Source organism: Salvelinus sp. IW2-2015, linkage group LG5 (genome assembly GCF_002910315.2).
Source record: "Salvelinus sp. IW2-2015 linkage group LG5, ASM291031v2, whole genome shotgun sequence".
Classification (NCBI taxonomy): domain Eukaryota; kingdom Metazoa; phylum Chordata; class Actinopteri; order Salmoniformes; family Salmonidae; genus Salvelinus; species Salvelinus sp. IW2-2015.
In genome coordinates, this window is record NC_036844.1 from 32,574,990 (window position 1) to 32,593,521 (window position 18,532).

At 41.3% G+C, this 18,532-nt stretch overlaps 2 protein-coding genes across 2 annotated transcripts; both read left to right on the forward strand.

The window, feature by feature from the left end:
* Positions 1-7,975: 7,975 nt before the first annotated feature.
* On the forward strand, positions 7,976-10,283 carry LOC111964357 (protein ZNRD2). The gene is made up of 4 exons (XM_023988231.2): positions 7,976-8,195; positions 8,668-8,819; positions 9,025-9,109; positions 9,424-10,283. The coding sequence occupies exons 1-4, from the start codon at positions 8,120-8,122 to the stop codon at positions 9,867-9,869; spliced, it is 759 nt and encodes a 252-aa protein (XP_023843999.1). The 5' UTR covers positions 7,976-8,119; the 3' UTR covers positions 9,870-10,283.
* Positions 10,284-10,371: 88 nt separating this feature from the next.
* Positions 10,372-13,899, forward strand: LOC111964358 (leucine repeat adapter protein 25-like). Its single transcript, XM_023988232.2, has 3 exons — positions 10,372-11,330; positions 11,599-11,859; positions 12,231-13,899. Exons 2-3 carry the CDS (start codon positions 11,608-11,610, stop codon positions 12,513-12,515), a joined length of 537 nt encoding a protein of 178 aa, XP_023844000.1. The 5' UTR covers positions 10,372-11,330; positions 11,599-11,607; the 3' UTR covers positions 12,516-13,899.
* The last annotated feature ends 4,633 nt before the right edge of the window (positions 13,900-18,532 follow it).

Consider the following 18,532-nt stretch of genomic DNA (forward strand, 5'->3'; position numbering starts at 1 on the left):
TTATCTTATTAAAACTTTAACCCTAGTGAATAACAACAAGAATAACATCTTCATGAATCATTATAATAAGATCTTTTCAGAGTGAATATAATTGCACTTAAATTGTTTCTTTTTGTATTATTTTATTTGTATTTTTATTGATATTTTTTGCATGTTTGAGTATTGTTAATACCTGTGTTTTGTTTGCTAGACATGTTTGATGTAGCAATGTAAGTTGATTTTTGTATTATGATTTTTTTTTTAATTATAAAAAAAAATATTATAATAATTACAAATTTAAATTTAAAAAATTTAAAGAACGAAATATTATTTTAGTGTTACGATGCTTTTTGGAAACCCAGCCCAGATGACCAGATAGCTAGCAACGCACGTTTACATACACAAAATAATACGATTATTGTGGATAGTCAGATTCATATACAATTTCGTTTAAAACGTTTACATGCTTTGCAAGAATAACTATTTCTCTAATAATACTGTTTACATGGACACATCTGAAATCAAGTTCCTGATTGGACTTTTGATAAATGCAGAAAATGTATAATAAAAGTTCTACCACAGTGATCACGTTATTTTTGACAAGTCTATTTGATTCTGAGTTCGGACATACAGTGGGGCAAAAAAGTATTTATTCAGCCACCAATTGTGCAAGTTCTCCCACTTAAAAAGATGAGAGAGGCCTGTAATTTTCATCATAGGTACACTTCAACTATGACAGACAAAATGAGGGAAAAAAATCCAGAAAATCACATTGTAGGATTTTTTATGAATTTATTTGCAAATTATGGTGGAAAATAAGTATTTGGTCACCTACAAACAAGCAAGATTTTTGGCTCTCACAGACCTGTAACTTCTTCTTTAAGAGGCTCCTCTGTCCTCACTCGTTACTGTATTAATGGCACTGTTTGAACTTGTTATCAGTATAAAAGACACTGTCACAACCTCCAACAGTCACACTCCAAACTCCACTATGGCCAAGACCAAAGAGCTGTCAAAGGACACCAGAAACAAAATTGTAGACCTGCACCAGGCTGGGAAGACTGAATCTGCAATAGGTAAGCAGCTTGGTTGAAGAAATCAACTGTGGAGCAATTATTAGGAAATGGAAGACATACAAGACCACTGATAATCCCCTCGATCTGGGGCTCCACGCAAGATCTCACCCCGTGGGGTCAAAATGATCACAAGAAGGTGAGCAAAAATCCCAGAACACACTGGGGGACCTAGTGAATGACTGCAGAGAGCTGGACCAAAGTAACAAAGCTACCATCCAGTAACACACTACGGCCAGGGACTCAAATCCTGCAGTGCCAGACGTGTCCCCTTGCTTAAGCCAGTACATGTCCAGGCCCGTCTGAAGTTTGCTAGAGAGCATTGATGATCCAGAAGAAAATTGGGAGAATGTCATATGGTCAGATAAACCAAAATAGAACTTTTTGGTAAAACTCAACTCGTCGTGTTTGGAGGACAATGAATGCTGAGTTGCATCCAAAGAACACCATACCTACTGTGAAGCATGGGGTGAAACATCATGCTTTGGGCTGTTTTTCTGCAAAGGGACCAGGACGACTGATCCGTGTAAAGGAAAGAATGAATGGGCCATGTATCGTGAGATTTTGAGTGAAAATCTCCTTCCATCAGCAAGGCATTGAAGATGAAACGTGGCTGGGTCTTTCAGCATGACAATGATCCAAACACACCGCCCGGCAACGAAGGAGTGGCTTCGTAAGAAGCATTTCAAGTCCTGGAGTGGCCTAGCCAGTCTCCAGATCTCAACCCCATAGAAAATCTTTGAGGGGTTGAAAGTCCGTGTTGCCCAGCAACAGCCCCAAAACATCACTGCTCTAGAGGAGATCTGCATGGAGGAGTGGGCCAAAATACCAGCAACAGTGTGTGAAAACCTTGTGAAGACTTACAGAAAACGTTTGAACTCTGTCATTGCCAACAAAGGGTATATAACAAAGTATTGAGAAACTTTTGTTATTGACCAAATACTTATTGTCCACCATCATTTGCAAATAAATTCATTAAAAATCCTACAATGTGATTTTCTGGAATTTTTKTTCTCATTTTGTCTGTCATAGTTGAAGTGTACCTATGATGAAAATTACAGGCCTCTCACATCTTTTTAAGTGGGAGAACTTGCACAATTGGTGGCTGACTAAATACTTTTTTGCCCCACTGTATAACGTTTGTATGTGAAAACTATTTCTAAGATGCATACTTTCAGTTTTTCCGATCTAATGAAAGTCACCCAGTAAAGTACTACTTGAGTAAAAGTCTAAGAGTATTTGGTTTTAAATATACTTAAGTATCAAAGGTAAATGTAAAATCAAGTCAAATTGTATTTTTCACATGCGCAGAATACAACAGGTTACTTACAAGCACTTAACCAACAATGCAATTTMAAGAAAATCCCTAAAAAAGTAAGAGATAAGAATAACAAATAATTAAAGAGCAGCAGTAAATAACAATAGAGGGGCTATATACAGGGGGTACCATTTCAGAGTCAATGTGCAGGGGGCACGGCACCAGTGTCTAGGTATTTGAGATAATTATGTACGCGTAGGTAGAGTTATTAAAGTGGCAATGCATAGATAATAATAGAGAGTAGCAGCAGCGTGGGGGGGGGACACAATGCAAATAGTCTGGGTAGCCATTTGATTAGCTGTTCAGGAGTCTTATGGCTTGAGGTAGAAGCTGTTTAGAAGCCGCTTCGACCTAGACTTGGCGCTCCGGTACCGCTTGCCGTGCAGTAGCAGAGAGAACAGTCTATGACTAGGGTGGCTGGAGTCTTTGACGATTTTTAGGGCCTTCCTCTGACACCGCCTGGTATAGAGGTCCTGAATGGCAGGAAGCTTGGCCCTGGTGATGTACTGGGCCGTACGCACTACCCTCTGTAGTGTCTTGCGTTCGGAGGACGAGCAGATGCCATACCAGGCAATGATGCAACCCGMCACTATGCTCTCGATTGTGCAAATGTAGAACCTTTTGAGGATCTGAGGACCCATGCCAAATCTTTTCAGTCTCCTGAGGGGGAATAGGTTTTCACGACTGTCTTGGTGTGCTTGGACCATGTTAGTTTGTTGGTGATGTAGATGCCAAGGAACTTGAAGCTCTCAACCTGCTCCACTACAGCCCCYTCAATGAGAATGGGGGCATGCTCGGTCCTCCTTTTCCTGTAGTCCACAATCATCTCCTTTGTCTTGATCACGTTGAGGGAGAGGTTGTTGTCCTTGCACCACACGGTCAGGTCTCTGACCTCCTCCGTATAGGCTGTCTCATCGTTGTCGGTGATCAGGCCTACCACTGATGTGTCATCAGCAAACCTGATGATGGTGTTGGAGACGTGACTGGCCATGCAGTCATGAGTGAACAGGGAGTACAGGAGGGGACTGAGCACGCACCTCTGAGGGGCCGCCGTGTTTAGGATCAGCGTGGCGGATGTGTTGTTACCTACCCTTAACACCCGGGGGCGGTCCATCAGGAAGTCCAGGATCCAGTTGGAGAGGGAGGTGTTTAGTCCCAGGGCCCTTAGCTTAGTGATGAGCTTTGAGGGCACCATGGTGTTGAACGCTGAGCTGTAGTCAATGAATAGCATTCTCAAATAGGTGTTCCTTTTGTCCAGGTGGGAAAGGACAGTGTGGAGTGCAATAGAGATTGCATCATCGGTGGATCTGTTGGTGCGGTATGCAAATTGGAGTGGGTCTAGGGTTTCTGGGATAATGGTGTTGATGTGAGCCATGACCAGCCTTTCAAAGTATTTCATGGCTACAGATGTGAGTGCTATGGGTCGGTAGTCATTTAGATAGTTTACATTATTGTCCTTGGGCATAGGGACTATGGTGGTCTGCTTGAAACATGTTGGTATTGCGGACTCAGACAGGGAAAGGTTGAAAATGTCAGTGAAGACACTTGCCTGTTGGTCAGCGCATGCTCAAAGTACACGTCCTGGTAATCCGTCTGGCCCAGCGACCTTGTCAATGTTGACCTGTTTAAAAGTCTTACTCACATCGGTTGCGGAGAGCGTGATCACACAGTCATCCGGAACAGCTGATGCTCTCATGCGTGTTTCATTGTTACTTGCCTCGAAGCGAGCATAGAAGTTATTTAGCTCGTCTGGTAGGCTTGTGTCACTGGGCAGCTCTCATCTGTGCTTCCCTTTGTAGTCTGTAATAGTTTGCAACCCTGCCACATCCGACGAGCGTCAGAGCCGGTGTAGTATAATTCGATCTTAGTCCTGTATTGACGCTTTGCCTGTTTGATGGTTTGTCYGAGGGCATAGCGGGATTTCTTATAAGCTTCAGGGTTAGAGTCCCGCTCCTTGAAAGCAGCAGCTKTAGCGTTTAGCTCAGTGCAAATGTTGCCTGTAATCCATGGCTTCTGGTTGGGGTATGTACATACAGTCACTGTGGGGACGATGTCCTCGATGCACTTATTGATGAAGCCAGTGACTGATGTGGTGTACTCCTCAATGCCATCGGAAGAATCCCAGAACATATTCCAGTCTGTGCTAGCAAAACAGGCCTGTAGTTTAGCATCTGCTTCATCTGACCACTTTTTTTATAGACCGAGTCACTGTGCTTCCTGTTTTAATTGTTGCTTGTAATCAGGAATCAGGAGGATAGAGTAGTGGTCAGATTTGCCAAATGGAGGGCGAGGGAGAGCTTTGTATGCATTTCTGTGTAATAGCGAAAATATAGATCAGTATCAAAAGTAAAATTAATCATTTTCAATTCCTGATATTAAGCAAACTAGATGACACAATTTTCTTTTTTTTCTTTTTATTATTTAGGGATAGCTAGGGGCACACTCAGACACCATTTACAAAAGAAGCATTTGCATTTAGTGAGTCCGCCAGATCAGAGGCAATATGACCAGGGACGTTCTCTTGATGAGTGTGTGAATTGTAACTTTTTCCTGTCCTGCTAAGCAGTACTTTTGGGTGTCAGGGAAAATGTATGGAGTAAAAAATACATTATTTTATCTAGTGAAGTAAAAGCAAAAGTTGTCAAAAAATAAATAGTAAAGTACAGACACACAAAAAACGACTTAAGTAGTACTATAAAGTATTTTTACTTAAGTTCTTTACACCACTGTGTGCATGTAAACGTAGGCTACTCAATGAAACTGCCATGAGGTGAATTGAAAGTGGCTCCTTTCAGCTCGTTTGAGCTTGTTTTTGATACCATATCTTGTTTTGTGGTGTTTTGACTGATGTCACATCTATGCTAATATGGCTAAAATGTGCTAGTTAGCTAGCTAGCTAACCAGCAACTGTAATAATGTATTTGAGAGACAAGTGCTCATTTTGAAAATGTATTTATCTTTTCAATAAACATTGGAGACGAAATACAGATAACATGTTTTTGACAACCTAAATTAACCAACCAACCCATCTATTGGTGGTGCAGTTAAACATTCTAATGCCTTGGGCTAAATCAGGGCCACACAGAGGGTTTCTGGGTAGTCTTGAACAAATCTACTTTGAAACAAAAGTATACACCTTAAGCTATGGGCTTTAAAAATAAGGTACCTGTACAATGTCAGATATAGAGCTGAAATCTATTCAATATTAAGTTTGCATCGCAATATTACACTTTATATACATCACAGAAAACGGAAATATGCCAAAACCATTTGACATAGAAACACCGGATTTTCGGCAAAAAGTGTATTCATTATGAAATTATGAAAGAGATTAATAATGTTCCACCCATGAGGCCARTAGAGGACACTTTGGTCATTCCACTGCAGGAAATGGATCTATGACAACAACTAGCCATGACATATTGGGTCAATCTTCAAGGTTATAAGGTTACACAACCTACAAAAAAGGTGCTACTAGAGTGCTGGGAACATGAATGAAATCTAAATAGATGTTTTGGGTGGATAGGCAAAGGCATGGCYAGAGATGGGGTTGTTTTGGGAGGAGTTTAGCCCCTCTGTAGTTCTTCCTGCTATCCCACCTTGGTTGCTCCCTCAGCCAGTGATCTAGGGTWGCTTGAGACGGTAAGAGATGAGAGAGTAAGAACTGAGACGGTAAGAGCTGAGACGGTAAAAGCTGAGACGGTAAGAGCTGTTCAGGAAGGAGTGGATTCAGTTGTAAGTGAACATTTAAAAACTCAGTACTATCCTTTCTTTAATATATTCACAGATGGATCTAAGGACCCTAAAACAGGAAGGACAGGTGCAGCTTTTAGTATTACTGAGTTTAAAGTGGCTGTGACAAAAAGAGCAATGGATAATTTATCTGTATACACAATGGAGTTGCTGGCCATACTCTTGGCTGCAGAGTGYGTGGAGGAGGTGAGGCCAGACAGGGTACTCATCTGCTCTGACTCCTGTGCAGCACTCATTTGTGTATCGGAGCAGACAGGATGTATTGTATGAGGTTTTGCAGTCCTTGTATAGGGTGAGACAAATGGTGGTATTTGTGATGTTCCTCTGGGTACCAGCTCATGTGGGAGTAGAGGGGAATGAGGAGGTGGATGTTATCACCAAGCAGGCTCTCAAACATCCAAATGTTGAAATGGAGCTGTCAATCAGTGAAGCAGAAGCCAAGGGGTTAATAAGAACAGTGGTTAAAAACAAATGATAAGAGTTTTGGAAAAAGGATGGAAAGGGAAGACAACAATATAAGATCCAGGAAAAGGTGGGGGCAGGGAGGTCCTCAGGTTAAGAGAGYAGGGAGGAAAGTGTAATTAAAAGGCTGAGACTGGGACACACGAGGCTCAACAGTACATATAAATTGGTAGGAAAACATCCGACTGGGAGGTGGGATCACTGTCAGGAGGAGATGGAGACAGTGGAACATGTTCTATTTCAGTGCCAGCAATATGGGGGGGGAAAGGGAGAGATTGTTATTAGATTTAAGGAGTAATGGGGTTGAAGASGCAWGGGGATGTAGTATTTAATTGTGTTTTTCTTTATGGAGACGAGAATAATGGGTAGGATTTAGACCTTACATTTACATTTAAGTCATTTAGCAGACGCTCTTATCCAGAGCGACTTACAAATTGGAAAGTTCATACATATTCATCCTGGTCCCCCGTGGGGAATGAACCCACAACCCTGGCGTTGCAAGCGCCATGCTCTACCAACTGAGCCACACGGGACCACGTTCCCTGTCTCTGGTCCACACTCCAGTCCAGTTGGTTGTGGTAATGAACCTTAAAGTTGGTTGCCATATAAAATCCACAGATGAAGAAGAAGATCGCGAGACTTTCGGGAATGCTTGCAAAGCAGACCAGGCTGGGGTTTGAGAAATCAATGAGAGAAGTGAAACATTATTCCTTAGCGGTACATTTTCTCGAAATCTAAAGGCACAACCTAGATTCGAGACAATGTCTTATGTAGTTGAACATGTTATTAATCCAACCTCGTAAAAGTGACAAACTGACACGTTTTAATTTTTGTAAAAAACAACTTTATATTAAAGGAGTGCCTTTGATTTGATGGCCTGCACATGCGCAATCCGAAAGATTAGACCCGATGACGTTCCTGCGCATGAGTTAAAGTAGCCAACGTCGCCATGACATCGCRTACAAGAATGATCTTCATACTTTACCACAGATAGAACAATGAGACAGATATCTTACCGGATGTACCGGATGAAGCATCCGCTTGGCGTTTCCACTCACTACCAAATATGGAAGTAGTGAGAGGAAGCGTATTTGACGGCAGTGGGAGAACATTCTGCTAATTTTCTCATTGATGAAACATTTGATTTCAATACAGGTTTCTGTTCCCAAAACTAGAATATGTTACAAACAGAGTTGACTATGTTTTGTAGACTTTACCCTTTGCCAAAGTAAAAAAAGAAGCATTGTTTAGGAGTGCAAAGGCGAAATGAGTCATTYCACACGCGCACTTCACAGAGTAGGCGTCCCCTAACGGAATAGATGCTAGAACGCGCCAATAGGATCTTGCTAGCTCGTGTTTCTCTGCCCACCTCCTTGTTTGTTCCCGTTTAAAACGACGGGCTGTTGTCTATCTTGGTTTAGTTATAAAAATATATATTTCACTGTACTGTCTCTGAGCTAGCTAGCTATAGTCTTCCACTACGGCAGGTGGCAGTAGCAAACCTATAAGGTTACATTTCAAATTTAGTGCACGCATGTGTATATACATTTTTGTAAAGCAACGGCGTGCAGCAACCACGGATAGCAGTGGAATCATGGCACTGAATGCAGGTAAATAAACCAGCTGCTTTCCTTAAATGCTTATGTTTTATTTTGGTAGGCTATCTCAAAAGTTTATTTTGCTAATTGTCTTTCAGAATGCCAGATTCTGACGTTTTTGGGAATTAAAGTTTTGACCGGAAGCCCAGTTTGACAGCTAGCTTGGTCAGCTAAGCCAGCTACAGTAACGTTAGCTGGCTAACGTTGGCCAACTAGTTGGTCTACCGGTGTCTCCAGTTTAGTTAGCACAAACTGACGTCGCATAACACTTGTTTGCTAACTAGCTACTGTTGGCTCACTATCGAACGTTAGATTATCATCACCTAACTAGCTGATAAATTAACCAAAATCGACTAACGTAACGCGTTAAATTACTGTACTGTCAGTTTGATAAACTAGCTAGCTGCAAGCCAGCCGTGTCCATATGACTGAGTTCTGATAGCTTGAATGTCGGTTTCCTCACCCTCCACGGTTTTCTTGTCAGACGACGATGACTTCGAGTGGACACCCCCTTCAGAATCTGAGATGAAGGTTATTCATGCTCAGCGGGAACGACAGGACAAAATAAGCAAGCTCATGGGTGCCTACCTCCTCAAAGGCTACAAAATGTTAGGAGAATGCTGCGAGCAATGTGGGGTGAGTGGGGAATAATCCAGACCATCCCAGTTTATATATTTGCATCCTATTATATATTTACTGAGTGAGATCTATAGCTAAATATATTTACTCTGTAATGCTTTTTTAAACTAAAGGGATTGATTGGTCTTGTCTTTGGAGATTAATGAGCGTCTAAGTAGTATTTGGGCTTGAGTTTAATAATTGGTTGTTTGTGCCTGTCCAGACGATTCTCCTTCAGGACAAGCAGAAGAAGAACTACTGTGTTGCATGTCAGGAACTGGACTCTGACGTAGACAAGGACAACCCAGGTAAGAGTCTGTGCAGGGCTAGGTTCATTTATGTTATGACTGGGGGGGGGGGGAGTTGCCTGACAACTCATCCTGAATTTAATTTAGCTGCTTTATTGATCACTCCATACAAAGAGAACACTTGTGGGTGTGACATTTGGCTGAAGCAATGTGGATTGGAAGTCAGGCTAGGAAATGAGTTTCCTGAGCTAACTCTGGGCCATGCTTATGACTAATCTAATATTAGTTTGCAACTGAACAAATAATTGTCTTGCGCCAACTAAACTTTTCTTCTCCTTTCCTTCTCTTTCCTGTTACTGTCCTCTCACACTCAGCCCTAAATGCCCAGGCTGCCCTGTCACAGGTCAGAGAGAGACAGCTAGCCTCTCAGCCTGTCCATCTGGACAATGGAGCCCCCTCCAGTGACACCCCCCTCTCCATCACAGGGCAGCCCCGACCAGAGCACTGCGAGGGAGCTGCGTCAGGACTGAGAGGACCCCTACCTCCACCAGCCAACCCCTCCCCTGCACTCACCGTGACCCCTAGCTTCCTCCCTACATCCACCCCATCCATTCAGCCAGTCCAGGTGGCAGCCCCCATAGTAGCCCCTGCACCTCACCCAGCCCTATCCAGTGCTGAGGATGCAGTGCTGCACAAGCTGCGGTGGGCTACACAGGAGCTCCAGCACTCAGCCTCAGTAGAGGCTAGTATCCAGCTGTGCAGCCTCATCCGCAGCTGCGCAGATTCACTGCGCAGCCTGAAAGAGCTTCACCAATCATGAGACTGAACTGATGGCAATTCTAAAAACAGAAACAAGGCATAAACACATGCTCACATAAGCAACACCGGAAGTTGTAGCAGCTTGATTCCCTTGCAAAGGTTTTTGTGGCAAATATGAACAGCTTCGCCTCAGCCGGTAAAGGTTCATGTAATAAACTTGGACAACTGTCTGTGTATGCATAGTTTGTATTTTGATTGCCTGACCTGTAGTGTAACATTTGTTTAAACATTGCTGTTACTTTTCATTTGAAGTCTTCTCTGGATTCATGGTGAAGTTTTGACACAAACTTGCATGGTGAGAATGGGCACCTCTGAGTGGTTGAATTTCTTTAAACTACATATAGTTGAGTGGGGTTTGACTGGTTGATATTAATGTACATCAATTGTTTATAAAAATCTGAATTTATCCACATTATTCATACTTTCTCTGTGCTTATTACTTCATTTTTAAACAAGTGGCCTTTGTTTTATGTGGCATACTACAATATAGTGACAGGGTGGTCATGTAATTGTATGGTGTTGTAGCAATCTATTTATACTAGAAGATGATATTTGTAATATTCAGTAGTGGGACTTTCCTACTCTTGAACAAATGGTGTTGGAGCAACTAAGGATGTTTTTGATAAGAGACTGGATAGATGCATAATGATATTTGCTGTGATGTAGTACTGAACGAATTTCAGTATGTGTGTTGTAAAAACTGTAATAGTGGATAATTTTTMATTTAGGAGTTGTAGTATAAATACAATTCAAGGCAACAAATACAATACAAGTGCCCCACGAATTGAGGTATCACGTGTGACTAACACAGTGTAATTTTGTAAATGCCGGATCTCTCTGGAAAGATGCACAATTCACCCAAGTTAAGTCGAACGCGTGCCAGTGCTGTCTGAGATCACGTGTGACGAAAGTAGGAATGTACTGATGGAGACAGATCCATAGTTCACTCCCCGATTTAATTCTGGGGGACAATTGGAATATTCAGTATTTCTGGATGGCAAGATTGGGTGGGAGTTTTCAGTGGTTTTGTCTTGAGGTTAGGCATTTGGAAATGGGTTAAGGTGAAGAATGTGGTATTGCTAGAATGAAATAAGACACCGGCCTCGACATATGATAATGTGGTTTTCCGGAATTATCGTTCCAAAGGACGTACTTATACTGTTTCCTCTATCCCCAAATATAGTGTGTTTTGGAAGCGGTGCAGCGCCTCGGTCTCGCTGCGATGAAGTGGGACGGGGAGGGGATATTATCCAGGGCGAGGTTGGCAGCTGAGACAGGAAAGCGTAGTGGGAAACAAAGCAAGGACATCAGACATGAATTCATCTAGGTAACATTTGCATAGGCTTCCGTTATGTTTTCATTGTCAAAGCAGTTTTTCATCCACACTACGATGGATGCTGTGTGCATGGCGCCTCTATTGTGCTACTGAGGACTCGTTGGAAATACAATAACCGGACTGAAGGTGAAGCAACGTATTTTTATTGAACTATATATTCCCTCTACATTTGCGACATGTTCTGTTAAACGCTCATCATCGATAGATTGCTGATCTGAGACAATAACGACTAGGCTATAGCCGACTTTTTTTTTTAAATCATCACATACTGTACTTGATAGTGGACTTCCGTTATTGAATCCGTATGTTCTTTATGATTTAATATTTCTGGCAATTATATGATAGCATATAATAAAACGCGCGGAGGTAAACAAATGTTTATACATTGATACAGAGGTATAAAATGAACGGGTTCCAGTCCAGTCCTCCTGAATGTCCGGACAGCGTCTGTTCAATCGAAGGACTACCCCCTTTGCCAAAAGGCCTCAGCGGCATCCTGAACTCCAGTGGTGGCTCATGGAGGGACATCAAAAAAGTATACAGTAAACTGACAAGCATTCAGGCCGACATTAGCAAGTCTACAGTGATCGATACTCTCCGCCGCAGCAAGCCTGCAAGTCTGGACGCAGGGCTCGCAGTGCTGCGCGAAGAAATGGTTGGACATTATTTTGTAATCAGTTGATTTAATTTTATTAGTATTTATTTTAGCCCTATGGCTAGTTTTCCAAGAGTGTAAGAAATGTAAAAACATACTGACATTTGATAAACAACAAAAGCAAATAAAAAACACAAATACATACTATCATTTCTCACAGCTTTTTGTCTTTGATTATTGTCCGCAAATAACACACATCTAGAGAACATCCTGAAATAATAGGGTTATTTTATTTGTTTAATTTAATCAGCTGCTATTTCTGCTCAATTTACCTACATGTGTTATTGTTAATTTGTATTAAATTGACAACGTTTATATAGTTAATGTATGAGATTATTGACACAATTATCCTTTCCTGTTGTGTGTCCTAGGTAGGCCTCAGACAGTTGGACATGTCTCTGCACTGTCAGCTGTGGTCTCTCTATGAGTCCATCCAGGAGTACAAGGGAGCTTTTCAGGACATCTCCAACTCTCTGCTGTCAGAGAGCAGCATCACTACAGAAAATAGTTACTCTGAGGAAGAGGATGATTATGAAGACGAGGAGAACGATGGTGATAATGTACCTCAGAATCTACCTGGCACTTCACTGACTCTCCAGTCAACTCAGAACTCCCGGGACCAATGGATCAAAGAGTCTTTCCACATTTCCTTATAAACCAACTAATATTTTTCCTGTATTTACATAATATAATCTGTTTCCTGTTCTGTATAGCTGTTTTATTATTTATTATACTTGTACCCACCTAGCTAGGTTATTGGCAGAAGGACATTTTTAAACTGGTGTCATACTGATGAACCGTCTCCATTACACAAGGAGCTGACATTTTCAACAAAACCTTGTTACTATACAATCCTTCGTTAAAGAGACCTTGCTTGTTGATTTGGACTAATTGTGCATATCTTGAAAACAAAAGCCATATTTCAAATACCTGATCATTTATATGTATATACATAAATATATAAATGTAAATGCCTTGTAATTTACTCCTTCATCGGAGTAAAACAATAGATTTTTCTCTAAATATAATTTTCTTCTCTACAATTTTAAGATTGAATGTAAGCTTAGTCACGTAGTCACATACACACAATGCTGGTATTTCTCCTTTTTGTTTGTTGTGATGGGAAGTTCATGTATTGAGCTTTTTTAATATCTTGGCATAAAATAAAAAAATGCTATGGACAGGTTTGGAAAGGGGTAATTGACATACTCTAACCACTAGATGGCAACATTTGTTGTGACAGATATCAGCATCTGTTCCACATGTAGAAAACCTGAAAAATCTTGTTTCCCAAGGTGAAGTCAGAAAGCCCTTCAGTTCCAAAAAGTGTACTTTTGTTCCTGTGTTTCTGGCTCACGGCAAAGTATGAACATTGATAACTGTGGAAGTGTGCCTTTTTGATAACTGTGGAAGTGAGCCTTTTTGATAACTGTGGAAGTGAGCCTTTTTGATAACTGTGGAAGCGAGCTTTTTGATAACTGTGGAAGTGTGCCTTTTTGATAACTGTGGAAGTGAGCCTTTTTGATAACCTGTGGAGTGAGCCTTTTTGATAACTGTGGAAGGTGAGCCTTTTTGATAACTGTGGAAGTGTGCCTTTTTGATAACTGTGGAAGTGAGCCTTTTTGATAACTGTGGAAGTGAGCCTTTTTGATGGCCGTGGAAGTGTGCCTTTTTGCATCTAACTATTACTTACAGTATCTCACAGGATAAGTTATGTGGATGCCATTGATATCATTGTTTAGCCCTTTAAAGTTATATGACTGTACTTTTGCATGTTTTTGATTCATGAGAGCACCACTCTGACTGTCTGGCCATTATAAACAAACCATTCCAGCCACACATGGACTTATTAGGTAATGATCCCTGTTCTCTCCCCAGGGTAGGAGGAGGAGTCCAGAACACAGTAGCTGTAAAACATTCAAATACCATCATAATGCATTCCTTACTAACGGAATTAGCCCTGAACATCTAGTGTTTCTACTTATTTAGTGGTTGAAATAGAATTTGAATAAAACATAAAAGTCTTGTTTAAACTTGAAACACCATAATGTTTTGTGTAAAGGAAGGTTAGAGGAATACAACCAGGACATCCCAGGTCATTTATCTTGCTAGCTTGCCATCATATTTAGTATAAAGGAAAGTTGTATGACAACACATCAACATCAAGCAATAATAGCAGAGGCTTATACCAGTAGGCCCAGCATATTGTTGTCTCCACATAGTTCCTTCCATTCTCTGCCCACTTCCATGTACATTACATAGACATTATGCCAGTATAACTAGAACGGAATAACTTCTGTAATTACAGTCTAATAAGTATATTAGTACACACAGAGTCAGTATGTTTTCTTTTAAGACTGAATCAAAAGTAATAGCAGCAAATACTAAGGTCAGAGCGGCAAGTACACTCTTAGAAAGAAAGGTGCTATCTAGAACCTAAAAGAGATATTTTWTTTWTTWTTTTTTATTTCACCTTTATTTAACCAGGTAGGCTAGTTGAGAACAAGTTCTCATTTGCAACTGTGACCTGGCCAAGATAAAGCATAGCAGTGTGAACAGACAACACAGAGTTACACATGGAGTAAACAATAAACAAGTCAATAACATGGTAGAAAAAAAAGAGAATCTATATACAATGTGTGCAAAAGGCATGAGGTAGGCAATAAATCGAATAATTACAATTTAGCAGATTAACAATGGAGTGATAAATCATCAGATGATCATGTGCAAGAAGAGATACTGGTGTGCAAAAGAGCAGAAAAGTAAATAAATAAAAGCAGTATGGGGGTGAGGTAGGTAAATTGGGTGGGTAGTTTACAGATGGACTATGTACAGCTGCAGCGATCGGTTGCTGCTCGGATAGCAGATTTTTAAAGTTGTTGAGGGAGATAAAAGTCTCCAACTTCAGAGATTTTTGCAATTCGTTCCAGTCGCAGGCAGCAGAGAACTGGAAGGAAAGGCGTCCAAATGAGGTTTTGGCTTTAGGGATGATCAGTGAGATACACCTGCTGGAGCGCGTGCTGGGTGGGTGTAGCCATCGTGACCAGTGAACTGAGATAAGGCGGCACTTTACCTAGCATAGCCTTGTAGATGACCTGGAGCCAGTGGTCTGACGACGAACATGTAGCGAGGGCCAGCCGACTAGGGCATACAGGTCGCAGTGGTGGGTCGTAAAGGTGCTTTAGTAACAAACGAATGGCACTGTGATAAACTGCATCCAGTTTGCTGATAGAGTATTGGAAGCTATTTTGTAGATGACATCGCCGAAGTCGAGGATCGGTGGATAGTCAGTTTTACTAGGGTAAGTTTGGCGGCGTGAGTGAAGAGGCTTTGTTGCGGAATAGAAAGCCGATTCTTGATTTGATTTTGGATTGGAGATGTTTGATATGAGTCTGGAAGGAGAGTTTGCAGTCTAGCCAGACACCTGGTACTTATAGATGTCCACATATTCTAGGTCGGAACGCCAGTCCAGGGTGGTGATGCTAGTCGGGCGTGCGGGTGCGCAGCGAACGGTTGAAAAGCATGCATTTGGTTTTACTAGCGTTTAAGAGGCAGTTGGAGGCCACGGAAGGAGTGTTGTATTGGCATTGAATATATTAGGCTGTCCCCATAGCAGAACCCTTTGAATAACCCTTTTGGGTTATTCCATAACCCTTTTTGTTTCCAGGTACAACCCTTTTGGTTCAATGTAGAACCCTTTAACAGAGGGTTCTACATGGAACCCAAAATAGTTTACCTGGGACCAAAGTGTTCTCGTATGGGGACAGTTGAAGAACCCTTTTGGAACCCTTTTCTAAGAGTGTACTGCTTAACACCTTAACTGGTGAGGGAATAAATGACAGTTTTTCCAACTGCTTACACACGTTTCCAAACTTGTCTCCCTTTTTCAAAACTCTTACACACCAAATTCCCAAACTGCACACACAAAATGCTAAATGCTCCTCACATATCCTTCAAAATGTAACACTGCATTCAAAATGCCATAAACACATGTCAGAATGAAGCATTTGCATCAAATGGCAAACACTGCTTTCATAATAGCTACATTTTTGGATATACCATGTAAACACTGTTGTTCTAAATCTTAAGCTCTTTGGTCTTTCATTCTTATATCTACATTTCAATACAATGTTCTACAGTGAAAGTAATCTGCTAGAGGAGGTAGTAAACACTGTAAACACCAATGCAATGTAGAAACAAGAAATATTTATTAGGCCAAACATTACTGTTGTATACAGTAGCTACAACAAAACCATAAACATATGTAAACCAAAAGTATATTCTTTACAATACAGTAAAGAACACAATTGTGGTGTGGGTACCGGGGGGACAGTCCAGGAATTGGTAGGGGGGGGGGGGGGGGCAGTCACCAGTGCTAGCTACGCTTCACTCTTCTCCGGCCTGGGTCTGCCACAATACTTCGTCCACATCACAGATACGTTTTCTCTTGCCAAACATCGAGGGAAGTATCTCCTAGCATGGCGTATCCAACCTTGGACAGAGGAACCTCTATGTCCCCACATGCGTCCTCCATTTGCCTGGAGAAGCGGCATCGCGGCATAGGGTTGCGATCATACACTTTCCAGCGCCAGGCTGAGAAGAATTCCTCTATGGGATTTAGAAAAGGTGAATATGGGGGTAGGTACAAAACTACAAATTGTGGATGGGTGGCAAACCAGTTTGGACCAGAACAGCCCGGTGAAATCTAACATTGTCCCATAAAACCTCAAATCTAGCAGGCTCCTGATCTGGATCAGGGACAAGCATTGTGTAAATTGCATCCAGAAAAGTGAGCATATGGCGGTGTTGTACGGACCCAGTGTGGCATTGTGATGGAGGACCCCGTTTTGAGGTATGGCAGCCACACATAGTTATATTACCCCCACGCTGTCCAGGGACATTGGTAATTGCCCTCTGTCCTATTATATTTCTTCCGCGGTGCCTGGTTTTGGTGAGGTTGAAGCCAACCTCATCCACATAAAATAAATTCATGCGAATTACATGGGCATCCAGCTCCAATACTCTCTGAGTAAAATGGTATGTCTGAAGTACTGGAAGTAGGTTTGCATACATACCTCTACAAAGTCATGTCGCATATTCTTGACCTGTCAGCGTTTCTCTCAAATGGCACCTTGTAAAGTTGTTTCATCGTCACTCGTGCCGTTGGAGATGCGTTGTATGGTCGACAGGCTTACAGCATTGATGTTGTTAAATTAGTGTCATTATTCAAGATATGTTCTTATCTCTCGAATCCTAATTGCATTGTTGGCCAAAACCATATTTATAATTGCAGTCCTCTGTACATCTGTAACAAGCGTTCTCGTCCTCCATGATGTCTTTGCCTTTCCACTCTGTACAGAATTCAAACACAGAGATGTGTTCAGTATAGGAACTGTAAACAATGTACAAAAAAAACTGTAGTACCCAAAAAAAAGCATTGAATAACCAACCTCATTCATTCAATGCAGTGCAGTAAATGGATGGCTTAGAGTTACAAATGTTTATGCAATACTATGCAGTCATACGTATTTMACAGTACATTACTGTAATGCTAAAATAGTRATTAGATAGTTGCATACCTGTTCTCATTTCTGAAGGTTCGAATTATGGACGCCACTGTAAATCGACTCAAGTTGGGCTGACTCTCAGTCCAGCCTCTCTCATGGTCAAACCGTGGTTGATCACATGATCAACAAGTGTTGCCCTAATCTCATCAGAGATGGCTCCCCTTCCTTCTCTTCTTTGCCCTCCTCCTCTTCTTCCTCTTCCTCTCCCTCCTACTCCTCTTGCTCTCTGTCCATTGTTGGCATCRATTGTTCAAAACAGGTAATCTGACCATTGACCTATTTATAGGCCTATACTACAGTAAAGCAGTGATTGGTTAGTGATCAGTTAAGCTATTAGTGTTTGCACATGTGAGGAGTGTGTGTGTGACCTGGTGAATAAGTGTAGCATTTGATTGGTTGTGTTTGGAAAAGGAAAGCAAGTCACTTCCTGTTAGATTTTTGTGTTTTAGGTAGAGAATTGTGTGGTGTTTTGAAAAAAGTGTTTTATGCAATTGACAACTGAGTCAAAGGCTGAGAAATAGCTTATGGTTTTGGATATTTGGTATGTAGTTTTGCACTTTGAGTGAGAGGTTTCAAAAATCGTGTGACATGAAAAMATTTTGTGTGTAAGCAGTTGTAATAGATCAACTCTACCCTTGAGCAAGCTACTTTACAGATCCACTAGCCACCAGGAAATGACTAATTGAAAACAGGAAGCCCCATACATGCCTCAGACATCCATTATCATTTTCCTAATAGCCACAGAGCAAGGCCACTTTACTGCAACATTTGATTGTATTTTCGTAATAACAGTCTCTGAAATATTTTTACCATTGGTGGTCAGTTCCCATTTCAATAATTTTATTTACTATTCATATAGCAACAGAACATTAAAACAGGGGTGACAGCTTTTACATTCCTACTACATCACTGTCAGACTGATAAATGACAGACATTACTTCCATCCACTCAGCTGACAGCAGGATCTGTATCATCACGATGATGATGATGACACCCTGACATAACACAAATATTTCGAAGAGGGCAAATATTTTCCAGAGTGGTAAAACTTCTAACTTAATTTTTATCACAATGATTGGATTTGTTGGTATTTATTTGTACTGTTT

What these genes read in the sequence shown, in the direction of transcription:
- LOC111964357 (XM_023988231.2), top strand. Translation starts at nt 8,120, where the DNA reads ATGTGTATATACATTTTTGTAAAGCAACGGCGTGCAGCAACCACGGAT. An exon ending in AATCATGGCACTGAATGCAG is followed by an intron (nt 8,196 to 8,667) that starts GTAAATAAACCA and finishes TTTTCTTGTCAG; the next exon opens with ACGACGATGACTTCGAGTGG. An exon ending in CGTAGACAAGGACAACCCAG is followed by an intron (nt 9,110 to 9,423) that starts GTAAGAGTCTGT and finishes TCTCACACTCAG; the next exon opens with CCCTAAATGCCCAGGCTGCC.
- LOC111964358 (XM_023988232.2), top strand. Translation starts at nt 11,608, where the DNA reads ATGAACGGGTTCCAGTCCAGTCCTCCTGAATGTCCGGACAGCGTCTGT. An exon ending in CAGTGCTGCGCGAAGAAATG is followed by an intron (nt 11,860 to 12,230) that starts GTTGGACATTAT and finishes TGTGTGTCCTAG; the next exon opens with GTAGGCCTCAGACAGTTGGA.